The 27578-nt window shown below is 40.6% G+C and overlaps 1 protein-coding gene across 3 annotated transcripts in view; it reads left to right on the forward strand.

The window, feature by feature from the left end:
* The window catches only part of usp25 (ubiquitin specific peptidase 25), a 32103-nt gene extending 6353 nt beyond the window's left edge, over positions 1-25750 (forward strand). The window contains exons 6-26 of one of the 3 annotated variants that reach the window (XM_052117216.1): positions 652-738; positions 1623-1760; positions 2010-2086; positions 2393-2466; positions 7673-7824; positions 10340-10467; positions 10754-10849; positions 11142-11306; positions 11483-11703; positions 12219-12289; positions 12446-12674; positions 13162-13386; positions 15368-15507; positions 16200-16367; positions 16983-17078; positions 18825-19003; positions 19665-19743; positions 20571-20650; positions 20953-21076; positions 23111-23306; positions 24288-25750. In XM_052117216.1, coding sequence (XP_051973176.1) covers positions 652-738; positions 1623-1760; positions 2010-2086; positions 2393-2466; positions 7673-7824; positions 10340-10467; positions 10754-10849; positions 11142-11306; positions 11483-11703; positions 12219-12289; positions 12446-12674; positions 13162-13386; positions 15368-15507; positions 16200-16367; positions 16983-17078; positions 18825-19003; positions 19665-19743; positions 20571-20650; positions 20953-21076; positions 23111-23306; positions 24288-24466 — 2904 coding nt within the window. In that variant the 3' untranslated portion in view covers positions 24467-25750. The remainder of the gene's footprint in view (positions 1-651; positions 739-1622; positions 1761-2009; positions 2087-2392; positions 2467-7672; positions 7825-10339; positions 10468-10753; positions 10850-11141; positions 11307-11482; positions 11704-12218; positions 12290-12445; positions 12675-13161; positions 13387-15367; positions 15508-16199; positions 16368-16982; positions 17079-18824; positions 19004-19664; positions 19744-20570; positions 20651-20952; positions 21077-23110; positions 23307-24287) is intronic. The other 2 variants (XM_052117217.1, XM_052117218.1) reach the window with 2 other exon arrangements.
* The last annotated feature ends 1828 nt before the right edge of the window (positions 25751-27578 follow it).

The following is a 27578-nucleotide window of genomic DNA, read 5'->3' on the forward strand; positions in this document are numbered from 1 at the left end:
TGGTGCAAGTTGGGCTGGTTTGAGTATTTCCATAACTGCTGATCACCTGGGATTTTCATGCACAACACTGTGCCAAAAACAAAACCACATCAACAAGACCACGTTGGGCACTTTATTAGGACCATAGTGTTCTTAATATATTGCTTAGTGAGTGTATATCAGTATAAGACACAGTTTTTCTATCAATGTATCCCTAAGTTTTTTTAGCTTTTAAAATACTGTCTCATGACTTGTTTTTATAATTCTCAAATAGTATATAATGTATGAGTAGTCAATTTATTAGCATAATACTAGCTACTACTTAATTAGCTGATTGTTTGGGTCTCCTAAACGGTGTGAGAACATGAATCATGTAGAGACCTGAGTAATGATTGCTGAGTACTATGTCACATGCTGTTTACCTCCTGTGTGTAATCTGACTCCTGAAGAAGCCCCTTCTCATGTGAGAACCACAGGCAGGTTGGGCATGCTGATCTATGTGGATATATACATTTGAAAGAGTCTCAACATTTCTCATTAGCTAAGCATGAAAAATGCCAAATACATTTGTTAGAGGTGTTTGCAGTCTAGTTGTCTAATGTATTGTGCCAGGCTGGGTTGAAATTCAGAGCTGGTACAAACTGTTCTCATATTGATTTTTATTTTTTTCAGTCTCTTTTTAACCTGCTGGAGTTCCAGAGACTGGTGTTGCATTATTCGCCCCCTGCCCGAATGCAGGACTTGCCCCGTAATCAGAAGGTAAGATGCCCCCCAAACACCTCCACAGATATTCAGCAGGACTCAACATGCCATAATAGCTTCTATTTCTCACTGAGACACACTTTCAACTGCGTTGACCTTGCTTGACCTGATTTGAAAGCCTGAATGCTATGAAATCATCCTGCTGTTGAGAGCAGTGATTTCAACCCATCTCAATGGCCTGAGACCAGGGGAGGTGAATCAGAGGAAGTGCTTTTTCAAGGGTCTCTGTATTCTGACTGTTAAACTGTCACATTGGCGCCAGTCTTCTACAGACCATGTTTGAGAGTGAGAGAGTACTAGACAGTGTCCGGCTCAGCAGGCCAGCTGTGATCACTATGATTTCTTTCTTTGGGTCTATCTCTGTGGATCCTGTGCTTGTGAATGGGGTCAGCAGACATAGCTGATAAACCGATTTTAACCCCATCTGCTGTTAGAAGACCACAGAGCCCTGGATTCATCTCTTTCTTTTTATAAGTCTTTTTATAAGTCTTTCTTTTCCTCTCTGGAGCCAGTAGAGAAGCTTTTGCTGGATTTAGGTTTTAATCAATTGTCAATGAAAGCTCTAATGAGGAAGAAAATCCAGCTGAAGTTAGCTGATCAAGGAATCTGACCTTCCGCGTGTTGGCCTCCATGTCAGATCTAGTCAATCTCCATCCAATAAAGTGATGTGCAACAAGACATTTTCTCAATTGTTTAAATTTTTGTTACATTATACTTGGTAGTTCCACTCACAGTGAAATCTCCCTCTACATTTTTATATTTAACATTAATATTCTTACTGGCTACGATTTTGTTATTTCACACAGTATTTTACTATATGTGAGGATGAAAAAACCCTTGTTTTTGTTAATAATAATAATTTATTCTCCATATTTCTGTAGGAGCACAGGAACCTGCCCTTTATGCAGGAGCTGAGGTGCCTATTCTCATTATTGGTAGGTTCCAAGCGTAAGTATGTGGACCCATCCAGAGCCGTGGAGATCCTAAAGGATGCCTTCAAGTCCAGTGAATCTCAGCAAGTAAGCCTCTGAACCTCACCGATGATCCCGATAGAACAACTATTTTTGGAAATATTCTTGCCGAGGTTAAATCTGTTACACCCTCTCATCTTTATAAGGAATAATAGTTTCATGTTCTTGCGCTAAGTATGGATGCTTTCAGAAAGAATACAGATATATATATATATTTTTCGAAGACCAGTTGAGACCTGTTTAAAAAAAAAAAGAACACATTGTGTAATCTGAATTTGTATGTATTTATGTGTACAGCAGGATGTGAGCGAGTTCACCCACAAACTCTTAGACTGGCTCGAAGATGCATTTCAGATTAAGGCTGAGGAGGACAGGTGAGACCTTAAACGTCCTACCAAAGGCTAATGGCCATCCCACAGCCATTTCAAATGGCCGTCCTCTGTATATCTGTGTTTCTCTCATGTCAGTTAGAATAATGTATGACCAAACCAGATATTCAGCTGGAATGACATTAATTATGATTAAAGCTTCACATTCACCTGTATGACTTCAATTACCACCATTAAATACCCAATGAAGGCAGTCCCGGTTTGAGTCCAACAGCCAAAGGACTCTGACTCCTCTAATTCAGAGCATTTCCATGCTGGTATGATTCCCATGTTTACTCTTGTTCTACACAGGGAGGGAGAGAAGCCAAAGAACCCGATGGTTGAGCTGTTTTATGGACGTTTTCTGGCTGTGGGGGTTCTGGAGGGTGAGTAGATTGAGGCGGGGTGTTATCAACTGGCTGTGAGAGTCCTTGCCTCTTGTTAAGAAAAGGTGATCTTGCATTAATATGAAATGGTGTTCTCTTTGAAGCATGAGTCTCGGTGTCTCACTGTGGGATACGCTCCTTCCGCGTATTCCTCATGAGCTGTATTGCATCATGGCAGCCCTCATTGGCTGACAGACGTGACACTCATGTCTGGGAGTGACTCCGCTTCCCAGTATAAAAGGAGCGATACAGCGTCTATTCGTTATTCAAAAACCTCTACTCGCTTCACACCAGAAGCCTGGATTACCGTTCGGAATAGTCATGGACTAGGATCCACACTGGACGCTGACTATTCATTCTAGTATCTTTTGTCGAATTACTAGCACCATACTGTGATCGTTTTGTCCTGCAATTTACTTTTAAAATTTCTTTAGCACTCCAGCTAAATTGCTGCAGCAATGTAGAGTACTTTAGCTAGTTCGGGGGATTCTTCGTGGCTTTGCCCTTGTGGAAACAAAATTTCATGCAAAGACACACACCAGGTCTGCTCTGCGTGTCTTGGGCTGAAATATGCCCAAATGGCGATTGACAACCCGGGATCTAGCGTTCCAAGCTAGCCTGTCGGGCCAGGATCCCCTCGATTCTGCTAGCCCTGCTTTTGCTACCGCCCCAGCTTTGTCCTGGGGTGCGCTGGATTACGAGGACGGGAGGAGGTGCTGGATTATGAGGATGAGGGACAGTCAGATTTTCTTTTCTCTGAGTAGGTGGAAGATTTTGAGGGTTTCCTTTTCCTTCCTACTGCAGTATCGGCACAACCCCTCACTGCGGCAGGAACCACAGAAGCCCCAGATAAGTAATGGACTGTGTGGTCCATTACTTATCTGGGGCTACACTTAATACGCTTTTTTTCTGTTTAATCTTAAGCCCAATTTTTGTGAATGCTCTATAAGCTTTCTCGTTATGCGCTCTGACTGCGCTGTCACCAGCCAATCGGCTATGAATGTAGCGAGAGGAATGCTTTTTTTCTCTGAGCGGAGTTAGATCCGCTTCCATCCACTTGATAATAGCAAATCCCACCATTGTTTTCTCACGGCTGATGTGAGGAAAACTCTATGGAGAGTCAACCCACGGAAGGCTGCTGGACCAGACAACATTCCTGGCTGAGTGCTCAGAGGATGTGCAGACCAGCTGGCAGATGTTCTTACCAACATTTTGGAGCAGTGCTGTCGTTCCAACGTGCTTCAAGGCCACCACCATCGTCCTCGTGCCAAAGACGTCTTTAGTGTCCTGCCGCAACGACTACCGTCCCGTCGCACTCACACCCATCATCATGAAGTGCTTCGAGGGGCTCGTCATGACGCACATTAAGACACAGCTGCCCCCCTCACTAGACCCACTGCAGTTCGGGTATCGTCCAAACCGTTCAACAGACGAAGCCATCACCACCACCCTCCATCTGGCCCTCACCCACCTAGATAAAAAGGACACATACGTTCGAATGCTGTTCATAGACTTCAGCTCAGCATTCAACACAATAATTCCTCAGCACCTGATTGGAAAGCTGAACCTGCTGGGCCTGGACACCTCCCTCTGCAACTGGATCCTTGACTTCCTGACTGGGAGACCTCAGTCAGTCCGGATCGGGAACAGCATCTCCACCACCACCATACTGAGCACTGGGGCCCCCTAGGGCTGTGTGCTCAGTCCACTGCTGTTCACTCTGCTGACTCACGACTGTGCAGCAATGCACAGCTCGAACCACATCATTAAGTTCACCGATGACACGACCGTGGTGGGTCTCATCAGCAAGAACGACGAGTCAGCATACAGAGAGGAGGTGCAGTCTCTACTTTCTTTGAAGTCTGAGGAAAGCACATCTCCCACCCCCATCCTCACTACATTCTATAGAGGGACTATTGAGAGCATCCTGAGCCGCTGCATCACTGCCTGGTTTGGGACTTGCACCGTTTCAGACCGCAAAGCCCTGTAGAGGACAGTGAGGACAGCTGAAAAGATCATCGGGGGGTCTCTTCCCTCCATCAAAGACATTTACAAAAAACACTGCACCCGCAAAGCAACCAGCATTGTGGATGACCCCACGCACCCCTCACACAAACTCTTCACCCTCCTGCCGTCTGGAAAGAGGTACCGAAGCATTCAGGTCCTCACGGCCAGACCGTGTAACAGCTTCTTCCCCCAAGCCATCAGACTCCTCAATACTCAGAGACTGGACTGACACACACACGTGTCCTGAGTTGCACTTTAATTATTGTCACTTTATACCTGGCTGCTACCTCAATAACTGCTATGTGCATAGAACACTATCTCATAGTATGTTATGTTTACCATCCATCCATCTTCAACCGCTTATCCGAAGTCGGGTCGTGGGGGCAGCTGCTCCAGCAGGGGGCCCCAAACTTCCCTATCCCGAGCCACATTAACCAACTCTGACTGGGGGACCCCGAGGCGTTCCCAGGCCAGTGTGGAGATGTAATCTCTCCACCTAGTCCTGGGTCTTCCCCGAGGCCTCCTCCCAGCTGGACGTGCCTGAAACACCTCCCTAGGGAGGAGGCCAGGGGGCATCCTTACCAGATGCCCAAACCACCTCAACTGACTCCTTTCAACGCAAAGGAGCAGCGGCTCTACTCCGAGCTCCTCACGGATGACTGAGCTCCTCACCCTATCTCTAAGGGAGAAGCCCGCCACCCTTCTGAGGAAGCCCATTTCGGCCGCTTGTACTCGCGACCTAGTTCTTTCGGTCATGACCCAACCTTCATGACCATAGGTGAGGGTAGGAACAAAAATTGACCGGTAGATCGAGAGCTTTGCCTTTCGGCTCAGCTCTCTTTTCGTGACAACGGTGCGATAGAGCGAGTGCAATACCGCCCCCGCTGCCCCAATTCTCCGGCCAACCTCCCGCTCCATTGTCCCCTCACTCCTGAACAAGACCCCGAGGTACTTGAACTCCTTCACTTGGGGCAAAACCTCATTCCCTACCTGGAGTACGCACTCCATCGGTTTCCTGCTGAGAACCATGGCCTCAGATTTAGAGGTGCTAATCCTCATCCCAGCTGCTTCACACTCGACTGCCAAGCGATCCAGTGAGAGCTAAAGGGTGTGGGAAAAGTTCGGAGAAGCCACTTTCGGTCCGCACCAAAGTGCTTCTGGAAAACCGTCTGCCACCTTAGGAGGGGGAAACGGGGAACCATTCAAGCTGTATACAGCAAAGATGGGACGCTGTTGACCTCAACCGAGGAGGTTATTGGGCGGTGGAAGGAACACTTTGAAGAACTCCTAAATCCCAACACGCCCTCTATGGTAGAGGCAGAGCCGGAGGATGATGGGGGATCAGATTCTGTTTCCCTGGGGGAGGTCACTGAGGTAGTCAAACAACTCCGCAGTGGCAAAGCCCCGGGGATTGATGAGATCCGATCAGAAATGCTGAAAGCTTTGGATGTGGAGGGGTGTCATGGATGACACGCCTCTTCAACATTGCGTGGAAATCTGGGACAGTGCCTAAGGAGTGGCAGAACGGGGTGGTGGTTCCCCTCTTCAAAAAGGGGGATCAGAGAGTGTGTGCCAACTACAGGGGTATCACACTTCTCAGCCTCCCTGGTAAAGTTTACTCCAAGGTGCTGGAGAGGAGGGTTCGGCCGATTGTCGAACCTCGGATTGAAGAGGAACAATGCGGTTTTCGTCCTGGCCGTGGAACGACGGACCAGATCTTTACTCTCGCAAGGATCCTGGAGGGGGCCTGGGAGTATGCCCATCCGGTCTACATGTGTTTTGTGGATCTGGAGAAGGCGTATGACCGGGTCCCCCGGAAGAGACTGTGGGAGGTGCTGCGGGAGTACGGGGTGGGGGGTCCCTTCTTAGGGTGATCCAATCCCTGTACGTCCAAAGCGAGAGCTGTGTCCGGGTCCTCGGCACGAAGTCGAGTTCATTCCATGTGGGGGTTGGTCTCCGCCAAGGCTGCGCTTTGTCACCAATCCTGTTTGTGATATTCATGGACAGGATATCGAGGCGTAGTCGGGGTGGGGAAGGTGTGCGGTTCGGTGGGCTGGGGATCTCATCGCTGCTTTTTGCAGATGATGTTGTCTTCATGTCATCATCGGTCCGTGACCTTCAGCTCTCACTGGATCGCTTGGCAGTCGAGTGTGATGTTATGTTTACATTTGGCATTTTTAGAAACAGTCATCTTTTTGCACTACTGTGTACTGTTCGGCGCTGCACTGTCTCTCACTGTGCCTATTGTCCTTTTGAATTTTTAGTAATTTATTGTACTGTGCCGTACTTTTTGCACACGTTTGCATGTGCACTTTATATAGGTATGTTATTTAGTCTGTGTAGTCTCATGTGGTTCTGTGTTTGTCCTATGTTGTTTTATGTTGCACCATGGTCCTGGAGGAATGTTGTCTCGTTTCACTGTGTACTGTACAAACTGTATATGGTTGAACGACAATAAAAACCACTTGACTTATTGTTGAATAGCCTATTTCGCTCGGAAATGCATCACTGTTGCAAACGGCTTTAAAACTTGTCAATGGGAAGTACTGTATGTGCAAACAAACCTGTTGTGTGAGTGCTTGTATGGCCTGAAACATATTCTAACCAAATACATAAACAAGCTACGCAGACTCCATTTCATATGTTGTTGCTTTCAGAAATGTCTAGGAATGCAGTTAAAGGATGAAAATGAAAACTCTGATCATTTACTCACCCTTATGCCATCCCAGATGTGAATGACTTACAAAAATCTTTGTGTTCAGCAGAAGAATGTCATACACATCTGGGATGGCATGAGGGTGAGTAAATTATGAGAAAATTCATTTTTGGGTGAATTATCCCTTTAATAAAAATGCAATTGCACAATGCATACTCAACTTTGCCTCCAGGGGTGTCATAGTGGGTATTAGTTTAAACTGTCATCACCTACCTGAATAATAACACCAGTCAAGCATTCAAATCTGCATTTGTGTACATTCATATAGTGTTTTTCTGGTCTAAGGCTGCTAGTCAATCTTGCTTGCATTGTGTTTGGAAGTGTTTATTGTGCATGACACACTTTCACTGTGCTGCTTTCCATATGGTGCTCACTAAATAAGAGATTACACATAAAACAAGGTTATCACTATACAGAGGACATTACTGAGAGTATTTAAAGAATACAATTATGTGAATATGTGTGTCACTGTGTTTTTCACAGGAAAGAAATTTGAGAACACTGAGATGTTTGGGCAATACCCTCTTCAGGTGAATGGCTTCAAAGATCTACATGAGTGTTTAGAGGCGGCCATGAATGAGGGCGAGATCGAGTCGTTGCATTCCGCTGAGAACTCTGCCAAATCAGGGCAGGAGGTTTGTAGTGATGGTCATCTCTCTGTTTCCACCACAGAATGAACCATATACATTTAAAATATGTCCCTTCTCTAAGAATGAGTGGGGGAAAAAAACATGTGACCTCTGACTGAGGTTTTGCATAATGGCTTTTCAGTCATCAGTGCCGCCCTGGGCAGATTCCTACACCGCTTCTTCCTGCTAATTACTTCGGTTGAGTGCAAATAAAGAAGGAAATTCTCTGGTGTAGATTATTCTGAACACCAGCCGCTCAAGTCAGGCTGGGGTTTTAATGAAAGCCCAGCACACACTATCTCTTTCAGGGCTCAGAATTTGAGCTGCTCAACAGAGGCAGGTCATCAGCACTCATTATAGCAGTTGGCAAAGGAGGCAGAGATGGAATGGATCACATGCATGGGCTTGTAACGAAGAATGTTGTGGAAAAATGGACTACTAAAGAAGGATTTGTGGAATTAAAAAATGCTTTCAGGTGTCATTTTAAAACCGGTTGATTTGTGTGAAATGGATTAGCCAAGCATACATACATACAGTGAGGAAAATAAGTATTTGAACACCCTGCTATTTTGCAAGTTCTCCCACTTAGAAATCATGGAGGGGTCTGAAATTGTCATCGTAGGTGCATGTCCACTGTGAGAGACATAATCTAAAAAAAAAATCCAGAAATCACAATGTATGATTTTTTAACTATTTATTTGTATGATACAGCTGCAAATAAGTATTTGAACACCTGAAAAAATCAATGTTAATATTTGGTACAGTAGCCTTTGTTTGCAATTACAGAGGTCAAACGTTTCCTTTAGTTTTTCACCAGGTTTGCACACACTGCAGGAGGGATTTTGGCCCACTCCTCCACACAGATCTTCTCTAGATCAGTCAGGTTTCTGGGCTGTCGCTGAGAAACACGGAGTTTGAGCTCCCTCCAAAGATTCTCTATTGGGTATAGGTCTGGAGACTGGCTAGGCCACGCCAGAACCTTGATATGCTTCTTACAGAGCCACTCCTTGGTTATCCTGGCTGTGTGCTTCGGGTCATTGTCATGTTGGAAGACCCAGCCTCGACCCATCTTCAATGCTCTAACTGAGGGAAGGAGGTTGTTCCCCAAAATCTCGCAATACATGGCCCCGGTCATCCTCTCCTTAATACAGTGCAGTCAGCCCTGTCCCATGTGCAGAAAAACACCCCCAAAGCATGATGCTACCACCCCCATGCTTCACAGTAGGGATGGTGTTCTTGGGATGGTACTCATCATTCTTCTTCCTCCAAACACGGTTAGTGGAATTATGACCAAAAGTTCTATTTTGGTCTCATCTGACCACATGACTTTCTCCCATGACTCCTCTGGATCATCCAAATGGTCATTGGCAAACTTAAGAGCGGGCCTTGACATGTGCTGGTTTAAGCAGGGGAACCTTCCGTGCCATGCATGATTTCAAACCATGGCGTCTTAGTGTATTACCAACAGTAACCTTGGAAACGGTGGTCCCAGCTCTTTTCAGGTCATTGACCAGCTCCTCCCCTGTAGTTCTGGGCTGATTTCTCACCTTTCTTAGGATCATTGAGACCACACGAGGTGAGATCTTGCATGGAGCCCTAGTCCGAGGGAGATTGACAGTCATGTTTAGCTTCTTCCATTTTCTAATGATTGCTCCAACAGTGGACCTTTTTTCACCAAGCTGCTTGGCAATTTCCCGTAGCCCTTTCCAGCCTTGTGGAGGTGTACAATTTTGTCTCTAGTGTCTTTGGACAGCTCTTTGGTCTTGGTCATGTTAGTAGTTGGATTCTTACTGATTGTATGGGGTGGACAGGTGTCTTTATGCACCTAATGACCTCAAATAGGTGCATCTAATTTAGGATAATAAATGGAGTGGAGGTGGACATTTTAAAGGCAGACTAACAGGTCTTTGAGGGTCAGAATTCTAGCTGATTGACAGGTGTTCAAATACTTATTTGCAGCTGTATCATACAAATAAATAGTTAAAAAATCATACATTGTGATTTCTGGATTTTTTTTTTTAGATTATGTCTCTCACAGTGGACATGCACCTACGATGACAATTTTAGACCCCTCCATGTTTTCTAATTGGGAGAACTTGCAAAATAGCAGGGTGTTCAAATACTTATTTTCCTCACTGTACAAATTGAATTTATTTCAGGATAAATGCGTACCTATCACTTTTGCTCAAACTTACATTTACATTTACATTTATGCATTTGGCAGACGCTTTTATCCAAAGCGACTTACAGTGCAATTATTACAGGGACAATCCCCCTGGAACAACCTGGAGTTAAGTGCCTTGCTCAAGGACACAATGGTGGTGGCTGTGGGGTTAGAACCTGTGACCTTCTGATTAACAGCCCTGTGCTTTAGCCACTACGCCACCACCACTCATTAACTTAGGGTTTAGGATTTGAACAAACCCCCAAACCCTGAGTATTAACTGTAGTTCTCTACATTTGATTAATGTTTGCCAAGTCAATGAGACATTTGGCATTATTATTATTATTTCTTTTTCAGCACTGGTTTACAGAACTCCCACCGGTTTTGACATTTGAACTGTCTAGGTTTGAGTTTAATCAAGCCTTAGGTCGACCTGAGAAGATCCACAACAAGCTGGAGTTTCCTTCCATGCTCTACATGGACAGGTTGGTGTGGTCAGCTTTGGTTTGCTTTTGAAAAGGTGGTCTTGGTGGATGGATTCTTACGAAAATCACAATGAAGTGCTATAGTGAGAGCATTCAGTGGATGCAAACAGAAAGCCAGTGCCAGTTTATAATGAGAATAAAAGTTAAGTAGAAGTGGACAGGGACATTTTGATTTTATTACTTTGTTTCTTTTTTGTGTTGTGTATTTAGTTTTGGTTTAGTTTTTTTGTTTGTTGTCTAATCAAGTTGTTTTAGCATCAAACCATAAGAATTCAATTGATTTCAGGTACATGGACAGAAACCGAGATACCACACGGATAAAACGAGAGGAGATCAGAAGACTAAAGGAGCAAATGACCATCCTACAGCAACGACTGGAGAGGTTTGTTAACTGTATCCTCACCTCAAATATTTGCTGACCTCGCTGTCAACTAACGTAGTAGGAAAATCTCAGTTTTAGACATAAAAGACGTTTTAAGACTGTTAAAGTAAAGATTAAAGACATGCTCCATTTCTGCCAGAAATTTGGTAGTAGTTTGCTTTAAGATTGACTAAAACTGAGACCCAGTGAGTCTGTTTAATTGCTGTTTCTGTGCGTTTGGTCTGTTGCTAAATAGTTCTCCCTCTTAGTTAAAATCATTATGCCTAGAATGTTCTTTGTAATACTACTTTAGGTATCTGAGCTATGGCTCAGGGCCCAAGCGGTTTCCTCTGGCTGATGTTCTCCAGTATGCCATGGAGTTTGCATCCAGCAAGCCTGTATGCATATCACCTGTAGAAGACATTGATACAACAGCCCCACCTGGTGGCACAACTGCACAGCTGCCATCTGCAGCAAGGCAAGAACCAGCTAACTTTTTCAATGCCTCTAATATCCGTGGGCCCTCAACACTGTATCTTTTTTGATATTTTGATATGAAAAGAACAGCCCAATTTTTAATGTCTTCTTCAGTTGCCTGAGATATTGCTGAGATACTGTAGTGTTTATTTGAGTTGTTCTGTTTGACCTTCACAGCACAGGGGAGCAGCCGGATGCATGTGTCTCTGCAGAGGGCTCCAGCACTGGTCCACAGATACAGCAGCAGCGGGTGCCAATCCATAAACCATTCACTCAGTCCCGTGTCCCGCAGGACCTGCCCATGCACCCCGCCCCACGACACATCACAGAGGAGGAGCTGAGGGTGCTGGAGGGCTGTCTACACCGCTGGAGGAGCGAAGTGGAGTACGACACCAGGGGTACAAACACACATGCACATATGCACTTCAGAGCTAACCGTTCACATCCATGCAAATCCTCACACTGTCATTCACTTAGATTCGCACATTTTGAGTCACTTTGAGCTTTATGCATTAAAGTAAAAAGGAAAGTCTCAGGGTAACCCCCTCCCAATGTTAAAAAACAAGCAATTAACCACCCCCACCTTCAATAGCTACAGTATTTATATCATGATCGATGGAAACGTATGTAGAAATAATTTTGATGCGTTTGGTAACATTATTGGTATTTTTTTATCGAGTGTTCATAATTTGCATAGACACACACATGAACATTATTATATATACACATGCAAACACTTTTGTTCATTTATACTTGCATAGAGGCATATAGATGTCATTACACATGTGTGCAAAACACATACATGCTCATCATGTAAACAAAATGAAACTGCTGTACAGCCTGTTTTCTGTTTCCCATCATTTTAGGCTTTGTACATCAACTTATTGGAACCCTTGTTGTGTGTTTGTGACAGATCTGCAAGCTAGTATATCCAGAATCCACAGAACTATAGAGCTCATGTATTCTGACAAGTCCATGATGCAGGTGAGAAATGTTGGAGTCTGAAATGCAATGACTGTTTAAATGCACAATGCATGGTATAAGATCTCTGATACAGTCTTAACCATCTCAGAAATTACGCCACAGAAATTACTAGTTTATTTTCATTCTGAGTATATCGCATGAACATTTCTGTTTCAGGTGCCGTACCGGTTGCATGCTGTTTTGGTCCATGAGGGTCAGGCAAACGCGGGTCACTACTGGGCGTACATCTATGACCCACATCACCGGCGATGGATGAAGTACAATGACATCTCTGTTACAAAATCATCCTGGGAGGAGCTGGTGAGAGACTCGTTTGGTGGATATCGCAATGCCAGCGCGTACTGCCTCATGTACATTGATGATAAAAAACCCTTCCTCATCGAAGGTAACCTCATCTGCATATGCTAATTTGCTCGTTAATTATTGAGTCTCTTATGTGAGACCAGCACAGCTAATGCGCAGAGTAGAAAAAAAGCACATATTTTTGGCTGAGAAGGTTTGATGTAAAATGGTATTGTCAATGCATTTAACATGAATAATATGAAAATATTTCCAAGTCACATCATTTTAAGTGGGATATAGTGGGATGGGATTATATCTATTGGGTTTTTATATTATTAATTATTAAAATAATATTATTTTTCCCTGCACACTTAGCCTTGGTCACATCAGCAGAAAATAAAAGTTGTTTCAGAGGCAAAAAAGATTTACATTTTGATTGAAGATTATGAAAACTATTTTTTATTTTTTTTATGAATTGTGCACAATAACACCACAGACATTTATTAAGTACTTTTTAATTTTATAATGTATTTTAAGTAACCACTTTTAGTGTATGTGTGAATTGCTGACTGTCCTTTTATGTTTCTCAGAGGAGTTTGATAAAGAGACAGGGCAGATGCTCAGTGGTTTGGACAAGCTTCCTCCTGATCTAAAGGAGTATGTGGAGGCAGATAACAAGCTCTTTGAGAGGGAGATGGAGGAATGGGATGCTCTACAGGCACGTAAACTCCAGCAGGAGAAGCTGGCTCTGGCTGCAGCCTCTAGTTTGACCGCCCAGCCCATGAATACAGAGCCCTGCCCTCCAGACAACGCAGGTCAGCTTATTAATCTTACCCTGCATCCGAAAATATGCATACTTCACTACTATATAGTATGTAAAAAGAAAAGTATAATCTCAACACATGTACAGTGTACTAACACTCAGTATTCAGCTCAAGTTTTAAAGACGTCACTTCATTGAAATTTTGGCTTTCCATTCTGATTTATGAAACTTTGTACTAGGTAGACATATTCCAATCTTCACAAGAACGGTTTGTCTATAGTCCAATCATAACATTTATATGATTGGACTGCAAAAACAGATAATTCCAAAATCGTCAAGGGATTGACATCATAACTAGGGATGCACCGATCATTTAATAAATGAAATGTGTTTCTTTATTTTCGGAAAATCCGCTTAGACGGCTGTCACGTGGCACCTGTTACTTTTGGCAGCGCTGTTCAGAATGGGTCAATCACAATCAAGTGTTATTGGAGGATTTCAAAAATTTATATATTTTATAGATACTGCTGTGGCAGATTTAACATGTATGAATTCTTGCAACTATCAGTTTTAATTACAATTTACTCTCCAGGGTGAAACAATTATATAAGATGTAAAACGTTTTGAATGATTTGAATGCTGATCAATGTAGGATTCTATTTTGTGAGCCCTCTAGCGCCACTTTGTGTAAAGAAACCTTTGTGTCTCACAAAACTAGGTTATTTCAACATTTGGGTCAATATCAAAATATGTTGACAAACGTGTCCCTTGACCTTTTTTAGTCGTGAAAAAGAAAAAATTAATATATACTTATTTTTAACACAAGCATTAGTGCAAGGCCGAACAAGTGTACAAAAAAAGTAAAAACAAATGTATTATTAATCATTTAAAAATAATGTTTGTCCCTTGAGTTCATGGCATTGGTGTCATTAACGCTTAAATATGCATTTAGGGATTTTTCCCAGCATATTAAAAAGTTATTAATTCACATTTTAACTAATTTTTGCTCACAAAAATATTTGGTATTGTGCCCCATTGAATACAGAGGTGGAGGTGGAGGTGGCCATTCCTAATGTAGGAACCTTTGTCATTCAGTCGAATGAGGGAAGTTATGATGACGGGGTAGACGTCCTGGTGGCTCAAAGCCCCTGGCTGTTTGGGCATGAGTTTCTCTGCAGCCCTAAAATTCCCAGCATCCCCTTTACGACCCGTTCTGTCACACCAATCCCATTTCAGAATTACATGATTTGCAAGTTGCTCCTAAAAGACTTCCAAACTACTTTTATTTTTATTTTATTTTTTTACAAAATAGGTTGTAACCCATTTAACCCTCGTTAGTGTTAACTTGCTTCATTCATGAACAAAGAACAACAGCCAAGTTGACCTTTATGAATAAAAATTAATGTTAGTTTACCCTCAGCGCTTATAGGCAAATACTGAACTGAACGGAAACTGTAAATATTTTGTACGTTGGAAAGTCAAAATGTTTTGAGAATTACCCATTTGCAATTTCGGTCAGTTCCTCGCATAAATCTGTTGTGCGACTTTAGAAAACATGAAATACAGCACATGAGTTATATGGACTACTGTTTACATTTTAAATATTGTAATATGTGTTGTTTTTTTTTTTTTTTTTTATGAAACTAAATTAACTGTGAATGGTTAAAATATATTTATTTAAAAATTTACAAATAAAGAATTTGTTTTAATGACATCTTGAGCATAGTCCTTGAAAAACGAATAACAAAAAGTCCTTGAAAGTCCTTTAATTTAACTTTGAAGCATCTGTATGAACCCTGATATCAATACTTATTTCGTTTTTAATAACTTGTTGTTATTGCTACTTCAAAACTAGATCATTGAACATTTGAAGAGGTTAACTGATCATAACAAATGCAGCCTGTTTAGTTCTAAGGGGAAAATGGTCATATACATTTAATTATGACTATTTTTGGGGTAAGAAACCTTGACTAACATTATATTTGGTAAAAAATAAAATGCACTTTTGTCTTGTCTTTTACTCCCCCTAACAGCCTCCCAGCAGGACCCAGAGTATATGGAGCAGCAGTCGCCCACCGGAGACTCCAAACACCTGCAGGAGGATACAGAGAGAGCCATCACCAAAGCAGCAGCTGAACAAGATGGGAAGAGCCCAGAGGCACTGCTCAACACAGTAAGAGTCATTGTGTTATGCAGTGTGTATGAAGAATAAGGTCTGGGCTAACTCACATTCGCTGTTATTTCACAGAAGGTTCGGAGACCCACACTTTGAATGGTTTTGCATTGAAAAATCATTTCTGAATTGAGAGAATCTTTAGAAGTGTATTTATAACATTCTGCTCTTCATTAGTTTGGAATGTAGGGCAAAGTTTTCTTGTCCACTAATGGGGAAAAACAAGATTTCAATCTGTGTAGATTTCAGGACATGAAATAAGAACTTTGCTTCTCATGTCATGCTATTTGTGCTTTTTCATCTGTCTAATGAACGACCTGGTCTTTGGTTATTTGATTCTGATCACACAGAGATGTTCAAAGGAGCTCTCTGTCCATACAGCCCATCATCATTTTGCCCTTTGTTGGAAATGTTGTGGTTCTGAGCTTTTATCACAAGCAACATTTGCATATTGCTTCCCCCATCTAGATGAAACTCATTTGGCATCTTTAAAGCACCAAATCAGATCTAGAACAAATTAGGTTATTTGGTATAAAAATTAAATATTTGTCACAATCTAACTGAAATGATAATAAAGTTAAGCTCACTCTGTGCTGATAAAGATGAACTGGATTTGTTTCCCCATGAGAACGCACACTTGCTCTCCCGGCGACCTCCTCCTCTCTTTTTCTCTCTCTTTCTGTCTTTCTCAGTCATCTCATCCCGACCACCAGGTGACCTCTGATGCCTGCCCTCCCCCTGACCCTGAGCAAGACGACTCCACCTCTTCTCTGCCCGCAGCCCAGCGGGTGGTGGAGGTGGCCATTCCTAATGTAGGAACCTTCGTCATTCAGTCGAATGAGGGAGGTTATGATGACGAGGTAGACGTCCTGGAGGCTCAAAGCCCCTGGCTGTTTGGGCATGAGTTTCTGTGCAGCCCTAAAACTCCCAGCATCCCCTTTACGACCCGTTCTGACACGCCAATCCCATTTCAGAATTACATTATTTGCAAGTTGCTCCAAAAAGACTCCCAAACTACTAACTGTACTTTCTTTTTCCAATGCAGTTTTGCCATGTCATGACTTTTGAGATAAGAATAGCCCCTGTAAAATGTATTATTTTCTCTTTTGCCTGACAAACACCCCACCCCCCAACATTCATGCAGCATTAGCATGTAGCCTAAGCATAATTTTTTTTACAGTTTTTTTTTTTGTAACTGTACTGCCGAATATGGCTTTTGTGTTAAAGGATCAAAATGCACAATAACGCAGCATGATTCTTTGGAATTTAGTTTTATTTGAAAATGTAAGTGCTGTTGGCATGACAATGAATTTGCTTTTCTATAGGAAGCTAATTAGTTTATTTCAGTTGCTTGGCTTATGTATGCATGAGATGAGTTTATTGGCTGGTGGCTGAGGTGTGATTGGCATGCAGACTGCCCAATGAGAGTTTTGGAGGCGTGGCCGGTGTAGTAATATCCTTCCCTCCTTGGGCAGGCGATGATGACCCCAAACATGCAGGGTGTCATAATGTCCATTGGCAAATCCAGGAGTGTTTATGACAAGTGTGGGCCTGAAGCAGCCTTTTTCAAGGTACATGACCTGCTGCATGCCACACCCACCTTTACATCTCATTTGCTCTTTGACCACACCCCTTCCCTTTGAACATCTCACTTTCCTTGGGATCTCAACTTGACACCATTTTCTTTCTTTTATTCTTCAGATTAAAGATGTGAGAGCAACAGGTTTTTTGGGGGTTACACTTTTTCGCTCATGGCTTATTTGGTTAGCCATATAAGTTTCAGGGTAATTTACCGTAAACCTAACTTAAACCAAGATTTTCTATTTTTCTGGCAAGCTTATGAGCTTTGATAACAGGGCAACTGTTGTTAACTTCACTTTCTCAAATCTGCTTGCTTGCAGGCTAACTATTCCAATAGATATTCCAGGTTTATGCCAGGTTATCCTAACCGGCTAACCAAGTAAATTATGTTCGAATAACCGAATGTGGCACTTCTGACCTTTTTATGTATGTTGTCTGCAGGTTGTATTAAACCTACCTTTTCTTGTTCTGTTAATTTAGTGATGTTTATTCTTTATTTACCGTACTTTGGAGTGAATGTAGGTTTGAGTTTGCTTCATAATGTTTTACTGACAATGACAAACGTTCCTTGTCGTACTGTGGGCAATACTATCGCAATTTGCTGTCAGCTAAACATTAAAATGTATAAACCAACACTGATAGGCAGCCTATGCAATATTATTTATTTCACACAACATGCACTCAAATTAAATGAGTAACAAGACCTTTGTTCAGTTAGTAACATTGACTGAAAACATCTGTGAATTGATTTGTGAAAGGTAACTTAAATAGTAGGGCTGCAACTAACAATTATTTTTGATAATTGATTAATCGAACGATTATTAGAACGATCATTCGGCGATTATTGCAACGATTAATCATTAGCTCGTGTTGCCGGAAGTCGCCAGCTCTCATTGAAAATGAATGAGATGAGGTTGTTTTGTCGCTGCGTGTCGCTGGCAGTGTGAACGCAGCTTTTGATCGGGACATTGGCGCAACTCATAGAAAAGGCGCTCTCAACGAGAGTGCTTCTGTATTTACTTATTTGATATTTTTGTATAATTCCCTTGTACTTTGTGATGTACATCACCTGAAGCTGTTTGCAAAGTTTAGAGTGCATCTGGACTGTGAGCTGACTGTAATTCTTCCCCTGCTCAGTCAGGTGTGAACTGCAGTGCTGCTCTCGCTCGTCATCATTAGAGTTTAATTTGATCTCATGTTACGTTAAATGAGATCAAACAACTATTCGACAATGACAATTTTTGTCGAAAATTTTTTGTATTGTTGACGGTAACATAGACTAATCGTTTCAGCCCTATGACGTGGTGGCGTAGTGGGCTAAAGCATATAACTGTTAATCAGAATGTCGCTAGTTCGATCCCCACAGCCACCACCATTGAGCAAGGCACTTAACTCCAGGTTGCTCATGGGGGATTGTCCCTGTAATAAATGCACTAAGTTGCTTTGGATAAAAGCATCTGCCAAATGTGTAAATGTAAATAGTTTAAAGATGTTTGGGACAGCACTGTATAGGCCTCTTGTTACTTTGTGCAATTTGTTATCTCCAGCTGTATATTATAACATTTATTAATTGTGGTGCACTAAATTTTGTTGACTGATGATCTTGTCTGGATGAAGAGGGTGAATTTCTGAGGTTTTTATTTTCTCTATCCAGATCACTAATTAATGTTTCAGTCACTCTAATTCTCTCTTTATCGCTCTCTCCTTCTTGCCTTTTTTCTCTGTCTCTCTAACAGGCAATGAAAGTTGAGTACACTCGTTTACTGAGATTTGCTCAGGAAGACACGCCCCCTGAGAAGGACTACCGACTTCAACATGTAATTGTTTACTTCATACATAACCAGGCACCCAAGAAGATCCTGGAGCGAACTCTGCTCATGCAGTTTGCTGACAGAAACCTGGGCTTTGATGAGAGGTATAAATGATATCTCATTGCAAATCATCTCTCTCAAAATCAAGCAAATGTAAAATGAATTAGTTGTTTCGAGGCTATTTTCAGATTTACGTCAATTGCTTGCTTAAAAGAACTGAGATCATACCATAAAATCAGCTGAGCGGAGCACCAAATTGACAAGCATTAGCCACACATAATGCCATAGCTTGACAAAACAGTTAACTAATGCCTTAAAAGGGAACCCTGTTCAGAGCTTTGTCCTTTGCTAAAGGTCAATGCTGTTGTTAGGACTTCCAGACTGTCACAGTCATTATCAGTTCGCCAAAGCGTCTGCTGCAGTTTATGATCATTGTGTTACCGAACAGGTTCCTGTCTGCATGCCCGACGGGCTTTTGTCTCGGTACACTGTCTTGTGCGTCTCCAGAGCAGGCTGCACGCTCCAGTGTGGGATGTGATCCATATTCATAAGCAAATTGATTTCTTTCTCCTCTGTTTTGAGCAACTTAATTAGATTGATGCAAGTGTGGCCTCAGATGCGACGCTCCAGAGAACATTTTTCCATTTTGTTTTGGATAATAAAGTATGATTCATGGCCAGAGAATGCATCTCTGCGTCTCGTCTATGAGAGCAGCCCGTGAGTCACTCCATAGCTCTAATGTGGTGACCCTGTTGTTCCCTGCAGGTGTAAGAGCATCATGAAGGTGGCACGTGCTAAATTGGAGCTCATTAAGCCTGATGAGGTGAACATGGAGGAATACGAGGTGAGAATTTTGTTTATGATGGTTAGAGGTTACATACAGTGGGATCCAAAATTCTGAACACATTTAAAATGTTGTTTAAATCAGGAAATAAACCAAGTTTTAGGATTTTGAACAATTAAAAACGAAGTTATTCGTTTAAAAAAAGATTTATGATTAAATGAATATGAATTATGTCTTGGTCACTAATTAAATGAGCATGTAAACTCCTTTGTACAAAAGGTCAGATTACCTTTGCTTTTATTGAAGCACACAAGATGCTCTCTGGAACATTCTCAAATCATGCTGGATAACATGGATCATCAGGTTTGTCACAAACCTGCGGAGTCGATATCATTTCGAGTGCATGCGAAAAGAGTACTAAGCAAATACTAAAAAATTCAAGGCCATTTTTGTTTTTTATATTTTTCTATTAAATATTTTACAGAAGTTGTTCTGCTGACCATATAAATTGCAATGAAAAATGTAAATTTACAAAAGCAAAATAGAAGCATTTTCACCAGTTGATTAAAATTGTTGGACACCATCAGATCTGATGTTTTCACTTTTTCCACATCTATGCATTTCAAGTTTACTTGAAATTAAATTTAAATTGACCCTGTTTACTTTCTCAACACAGTACATGATCTTATTGTGAAGACTCATTGGTGTATGTTATTGCAAGGACAATGTCTTGTTGAATATGCAATTTCACTGTGAAATGTCACATTACTTAAGATAAATGGGTTGCAAATGGTGTTTCTGTTGACTTGAGGGAAGGAAGTCAGTGAGTGATTTCCTCTTAATTTCTTTTTAATTAAACCTCATTTATGCTAATTTCTTGGAAACAGATGTGGCATCAGGATTACAGGAATTTCCGTGAGACAACAGTTTTCCTGTTGGTTGGGCTGGAATTATTCCTAAAGAAAAGGTGAAGCTTTAGTCTTTTATTTCTTGAATTTTGTCTTTTAATAGAAGATATACTCTGTCTTGAAAAATGAGGAACACCAAAGGAGCCCTCAGGAGATCTGTTTGCTGTAATATCACCACTAGATGGCAACATATTATAGCTTGCTTCAAAGCAGAGTTTCCTTTTTAAGAAACCTTCAACCTACCTTTTAACGATTTCCTTAAATTTATTCTATTTGTAAAGAATGAATTGTCCCTTTTTTTTATTTAAATCATGAATCAGTGTTGTGCAGTATTAAGATGATCCTGTTCTGTTCACTGCAGTTACGTGGAAGCGTTGATGTACCTGATCTACTCCTATCAGTGTAACAAAGAGCTCCTGGCAAAAGGGCCGTACAGAGGCCATGATGAGGAACTTATTGCCCATTACCGCAGAGAGTGCCTACTGGTAAATAATGACCCCATATTTACCCTGATTTATGACCAGCTCATCCAGCTGAAACTGTGTTCCCAACAGTTAAACTGCACTCAAATCAGTGCTAAAATCTCCTCAATGACTTGCACTAACTTTCCTGTAAACACTAGTGCTTTTTTAGATGCAAGGCCAATTATTGGAACAAATCTGTATAAATTGAGTTCATTGAAGGGAATAGTTTGCATATGTGTGGTTTTGAAATTTCAAGAGGAAGTGGGTGTTTTTCATAAGTTTTGAATTATGCCCTTTGGATTCACTTGAATTTTAAAATCTAAAAGTCAAAATTTTAAAAGGTCCATTTGTTGCCTTCACAGTATTGGCTATAATACATTTTAGCTTTGATTGATATCTACTGCCATTCTCCATTTATGAGTGTCTAGGTCTAGAACCTCTTTCCTGCATCCGGTGACCCCCACACAGCCATTGTGCATAATGTAATCATCAGTCCTGGAATAGGAAGCATGGAGTGCTCTGAGTGTAAACGCATTAGTGGGAAGTACGTTGCTGTCCTTGCTTCACCTTTTCTGAGCACTGCAGAGGCCTTGGCTTCATCTCAAGCTGTGCCGTTTACCATTTGCTTGTCTTCAATTGAAAATATCGCTAACATTGACATAGCTAATGTACTGCGATGTTTTTGCGCATTGTAGCTAGTTGCTAATTCCAAAACAGACTGGCAAAAGGGGTCAGTGAGTTTACTGCTGCTTTTGAAGATCAAAGCATTCAAGTGCTCCAGCAAGAAAGCCAGCTTTTACGTCAACGGTCCGGAACAGTCTCGGATGTGGAGTGCGCTTTGTTGAACGGACGAAGGCTTGTGAAGGGTGTTTGAGTTTTTTTTTATTTTCTTCTTTATACTGAATTCTAGGATCCTCACGGTTGTGTATATCTTTGAAATGTCTGGGAATTTTTAAGTTGTGTGTCAAAATTCATGGAACTCGCTCATCACAAATCACCGTGAATGATTCATTAGTGAATCTGTCTGAAACTAAATTATTTTTAAAAACTGTTATTCGGTGAATGACTGGAAAGGTCATGGAAAAGTTATGGAAATCCTTTTTTTAAAAGTGTGGGATCCTTTGAGTCAATGATCCTCTCGTCAATGAAATTACTGACACAAATGTTTGTTGAGGAAGTTTTTTTTTTTACTTGGTCAACGATAGCAAAGACTAATTTAAAAAGACACATCGTAGTGATAATTATTGTCGATAAGTGTTTTAGGCAAAATAATTCTGTTGATGGAAAAAAATATTACTGCAAGATAATATGCAAGACACATTGCACTAACAAGAACTGATTCAAATAATCTAGTCATAGTATGTTGGGGGATTTCCCCTCTTGAGCTGCTAGAGCTAAACACCTGTACAATTAACTTTACTATATGAGTAATCTGCTTACTCAAACACATCCTGTATATGTGAGATTAATCTGCTGTTTCCCCAACATAAACCTAATATTACAACTTGCATCTGCACAGTCAATGAAGCAAATGAACTGGCAAAATAAGTTATGCGGTAGTCAGAATGCATAACCTGCGCTTTGAAAATGCTGGTTCCTTAAAACTCTTGTAACACAATATGCTAAACTGTCTAAACGTTAGGAATTCTTAACAGAGTAACTTTTAAAAAGTATCTTATACTTCAGTATATTCATTATGTGCTATTATTTCAGGAGCTTGTGTTTTCAGGACAGTTTCCTCATGTTGTATAATCTTACATATAAAACATATTAATCTTTACATTTTATCAGGAAAAAATTCAAATTGAATATATTGTTAAAGTTTGTTTTGATACGTGTTTTTGTGATTTTACACATTATTGTCATAAAAAAAAAATGTATTGAATAAAATGATATGCCATTTTAGTCTAAATTTACAATAAAAGTTATTTTCATCAAAAATGACTAAAATAAAAGCTTTGAAAATTATCACTGCATGCAGTTTCTCTCCGATGATGCATTCCATGTCTAGAGCGAATGTAGCCTAACTTTTGTTTCTTTGTGCTTGTCTTGCAGAAGTTGAACGAACATGCGACCGCCCTCTTTGAGACCGGCGAAGAGAGTGAGGTGAACTCCGGTCTGACCATCATGAATGAGCTGGTGGTGGCCTGTATTCCACTGCTGCTGGTGGATGAGATGGAGGAGAAAGACATGGTGGCTGTGGAAGACATGAGGAACCGATGGTGCTCGTATCTGGGCCAGGAAATGGAACGTAAGTCTACATTAAACACTCCGGCTTTTGTTAAGTGGCATTCGCAACACACAACTTCCATAGAATGCTTTCTATGGCAAGCATCATTATTACTATTGCTCTTCATTTGTATTACCAACATGAATGAAACCTCAAATCATGGACTTTGTTGAGGAGAGGTTTATTTAACAGTGATCTGATTTTTGTGAAGGGTCTGTCTGCTTCCTGCAAGACTACTACAAGGCACGCCCACAACAAGTTGCAATAAAAAACAGCAAAATGCTAAAGTCTTTCACCAGTTGGATGTCACATTCATGTGTTCAAAAGTTTGTGAAATTATTAAATATACCACAACTTAAGTTCTATTGAATACAATCATAACACTGTATCACTAGGTGGTGACAACGATGAGAAACATGATGAAAATAAAGAGAAGCTGTTCCACTGTATAACTAGCAGGCTAATTGTCTAGCTGCATGCTAATTGGCTTATAGGTTATAGGATAATAGTTTGTCTTGTGAGCTAACTGGAGGAAACAGAACAGAGAAATGTTTAATTTCACCATTTATATCTTTGGTGTAATAATATGATATGTAACATAGAATTTCAAAGTTATTCTTTGTTCATTTTACATAGTTAAGACAACATGAATCACACAGCGATTGCATAGGATTTAAAAAATTCTTTCAGCCAATAGAGTCACTTTGTGATCCAAGGGGGGTGTTACTTGGAGTGGGCGTGTCATGTAGTGGGTGTTCCTTGTAGTCTTACGAGACGCGGACAGATACATACAAAACAGGTGGGAAAAATGCTTACATTTGTATTTAAGGGGTAACATAGAGACTTAGGGTTTTCTGTCTGAGGATAATTTATGTTCTGTTAGGACTTGAGCTATTTGTGATGCTTCAGCAGAGAGAGCAGGTGCTTGTTTATCCACACTGTCCCACGCACACTGTGACATCGGCTCAAACTCTTTCCCGCTGTTTCCCCGCTCTCCTCCAGCTAATCTCCAGGAGAAACTGACCGACTTCCTTCCCAAACTCCTTGACTGCTCAGCCGAGATCAAAAGCTTTCACGACCCACCCAAACTGCCCTCCTACTCCACGCTGGAGCTGTGCGAGCGTTACAGCCGAGTCATGACATCGCTCACCCTGAGTCGGACCCCCGCAGATGGCAGATGAGCTGCGCCGTTGTCCTCTCCCTCCACTAACACATGCCTTCCTTAAAGCAGGGCTTTCCCAAACCTACCAACCTTTCCTTTCTCTTTTGCTGCTAGAGATTTTATCTTTATCCTTATTGCTATTATTAATATTATTTTGAGAATTGTGTTATATTTTAAAGCTAATGCAACAGAAAGAAATGTGTGAATTTGAGCAGTGGAAGAAAAAAGCATTTAAGGGATAGTTAACACTAAAATGAAAATTCTGTCATCCTCATGAACTTGTAAATGATGGCAGAATTTTCATTTTTGGGTGATATATCCATTTAACTCAGAGAGTGAAATTTTGACATTGGCGTATGCAGCTTTAGCTTTGTGAAATGAGGTTGAGGATTCATTTCAATATTTCATTTAATTAAAGTTTTGAATTTTTTTTGCCCCCACTCACCCCTTTCACGTCAGAGGTGGAACAACTTGCTGCTCCGTCCTCAGTTTGTTACAGTGTTATTACATTGTTTTTTGTTTGTTTTCTAAGGACGGTGAAACATAACGCTGGAGGTTCTCGAACGGGTCTGTTGACCTGACGACTGGGACTTTAATACAAGTTTTAAGTGCTGTGGTTGACGGCCACGGGATACACTGTGGCTTGTTAATACTTTGAGAGAATAAAGTTTTATTTATGGCTCTTTTAGGCCAGATACATATTTTTTTAAATGTTCCTAATCTTTATTGAACTTGGCATTGAATGAAACTGAGCTGTACTTCTTTGGGTATCTCAAAGAGAACAGGGCATGTTTTCTCTATTGACTTGGATAGATTTGTTTGTGCCTAAATCCCTTTTCAACTTTTCCTGAGTTTGGTTTACCATAAGGTGTTTCATATATACAGGAATAGCCAGTTGTTGAGTAAAAATGCACAAACACTACTGCTTTCCCAAAGAAAATGCATTAGAGTACAGTAAAGTACTAAATCTGTCTTTAACAATCCATCGCTGTGCAGTCATTGTATAATATGCAGATAAAATGCTTTGTTTTTCAGTTTGTTCAAGCTGTTCACACTAGTGTAATGGGAAAAGGGGAATTTGGTGTCGCCAAGCATCAACTAGAACTGAGATTTTTGCTTTGACACTGGTGGAACTTTCCAGGATGGATGCACTCATAAAAAATTGATTATCATTGTACATACTTAAACCATTATGTTTGTCAAAGAGTGTGATAATTTTTTTTTTCTTGCCAGAGCAGCTTGCTCAGCACATTTGACATAAAAAGCTATTAAACAAAGCTGACACAAATAAACAAACCAAAACCCTCCATAAAATCATGATTCTCTTTGAATTAAAACACTGTTTCACAAGTAACAACTTTGGGGGAGGAGTCTGACAACAACCACGCCCATTTCTCTTCTGACCTCCCCATTTCTTTATTCAAATGTTCCGTCTTACAAATACCTGTATTATACAATTATCTCTTCACAGCTTTTAGTCATCTTTTGGAAAACATGGCACAGTCATTTTGAACAAAAACGAGCAGTTGAAATTCATGGAGTACACAAGTAAGAAGAGGCTTTCTTGGAACAGTTTTATTTTAGATTTATGCCAGAGTGGTGTAGCCTACCCGATGACACACTTTTTAGAGAAATAAGGTCGCTGATGGAGAGATGCAAAGCAGCCATTCATCACGAGATTACCAAAGACCTGTTTGTTAAACAGAATGGAATGAATGGCATGATTGTAGCACTAAATTAGATTTCTGCTGATGTGTGGATTAACTGCATACAGCAAGCTATTGCCCACATTCAGCATTTAAAAACACCCTGATTATTCCATTAACTTGAAGGAAAGATTTGAGTGTGTTCAGATTAATTTAAATGTTTTAGTAAAGCAATATCCAGCGCTCATATGCTATAAACAAATATTTTAAAGATTCAGGTTTTGTGGCCATATCCCGTAGAATGAGGAAGAAGTACATGTTGGAAACGCTGCCCATGACGTTATTTTGCCGCGAAAATCTAATTGGCGCGCGCGGGCCGCGGCAAACGCTTTGAACTCGCAACAGTCCCGTTTAAACAAAGTTTGAGAATTTTTCATTTTTTTCTTTGTATGAATACTATTTAGTTAAAGTGGCAGATGGACAGCCCTACTCCTGACTGACCTACACATGTCGAAGTTTGTAAGTGGGTGAAATTTGTTGTTTGTTTACATTCTGAACTGACAGAAATACTTGCATGTAATATGTGATTATCATTCTTATAAATCACAGCATTTAATATAAAAGCTTTCACAGATCTAAATACATATATATATATATATATATATATATATATATATATATATATATATATATATATATATATATATATATCACAAATATAAAACTCAATGTTATGAAGCTTATCTCGAATTTCCATTGAAAGTAAATTGGGCAATAAGTCGAACGTGAGTTCTAGGCATTTATGGCAATTAAATGCTGGATTTATACTAAAGCTGATTACTTTTAAGACCATACGTTTTAATGGGATTATAAGTAATTCTTTATAATAACAATCTGTAAGCATTTAATACACATTATATAATGCTATACAGATCAGTAATTAAAAGTACATTCAAATGTGTATCTGAAAATATTAATCCAATATTAGCCTAATGTCACTTCTGACTATTTGAATGTACATAAACAAATATTCAGTTAGGCGTAATGTAATAAAGTCTGTTAATGTTATTAATGGAAGTTCAGTTTTGACAATCAGGACAATCATTGTTTGCCCCATGCCAGAAATATTTAACAAAGTCAGACCAAAATCAGTCCTTTTATATAATTTTTAATTACTGTATCTTTTATTATATTTTGACCTGTGTTTTGCCATTAAAATAACCATGGAATCTGGAATGCTGTTAAATAACAAACAAAGAAGCAAATATTTATTCTCTGACAATGACCACAACAAAGGAAAAAACAAAACATACATTAATACCTTTTAGATTTTTCCCATTCCCAAAGTAGAATTCCAGGGCTGTAATCGCCATAGACATTGAGAGAGACACATTCCCCTCAACATTCATAATAGTTGTTGATTCTTGAATTATTACATTTGTTCCTCATAATCCTGAACAGGTGATGTGTTTTCCACTATATGCA

The sequence above is a fragment of the Xyrauchen texanus genome, chromosome 44, assembly GCF_025860055.1.
Source record: "Xyrauchen texanus isolate HMW12.3.18 chromosome 44, RBS_HiC_50CHRs, whole genome shotgun sequence".
Taxonomy (NCBI): Eukaryota; Metazoa; Chordata; class Actinopteri; order Cypriniformes; family Catostomidae; genus Xyrauchen; species Xyrauchen texanus.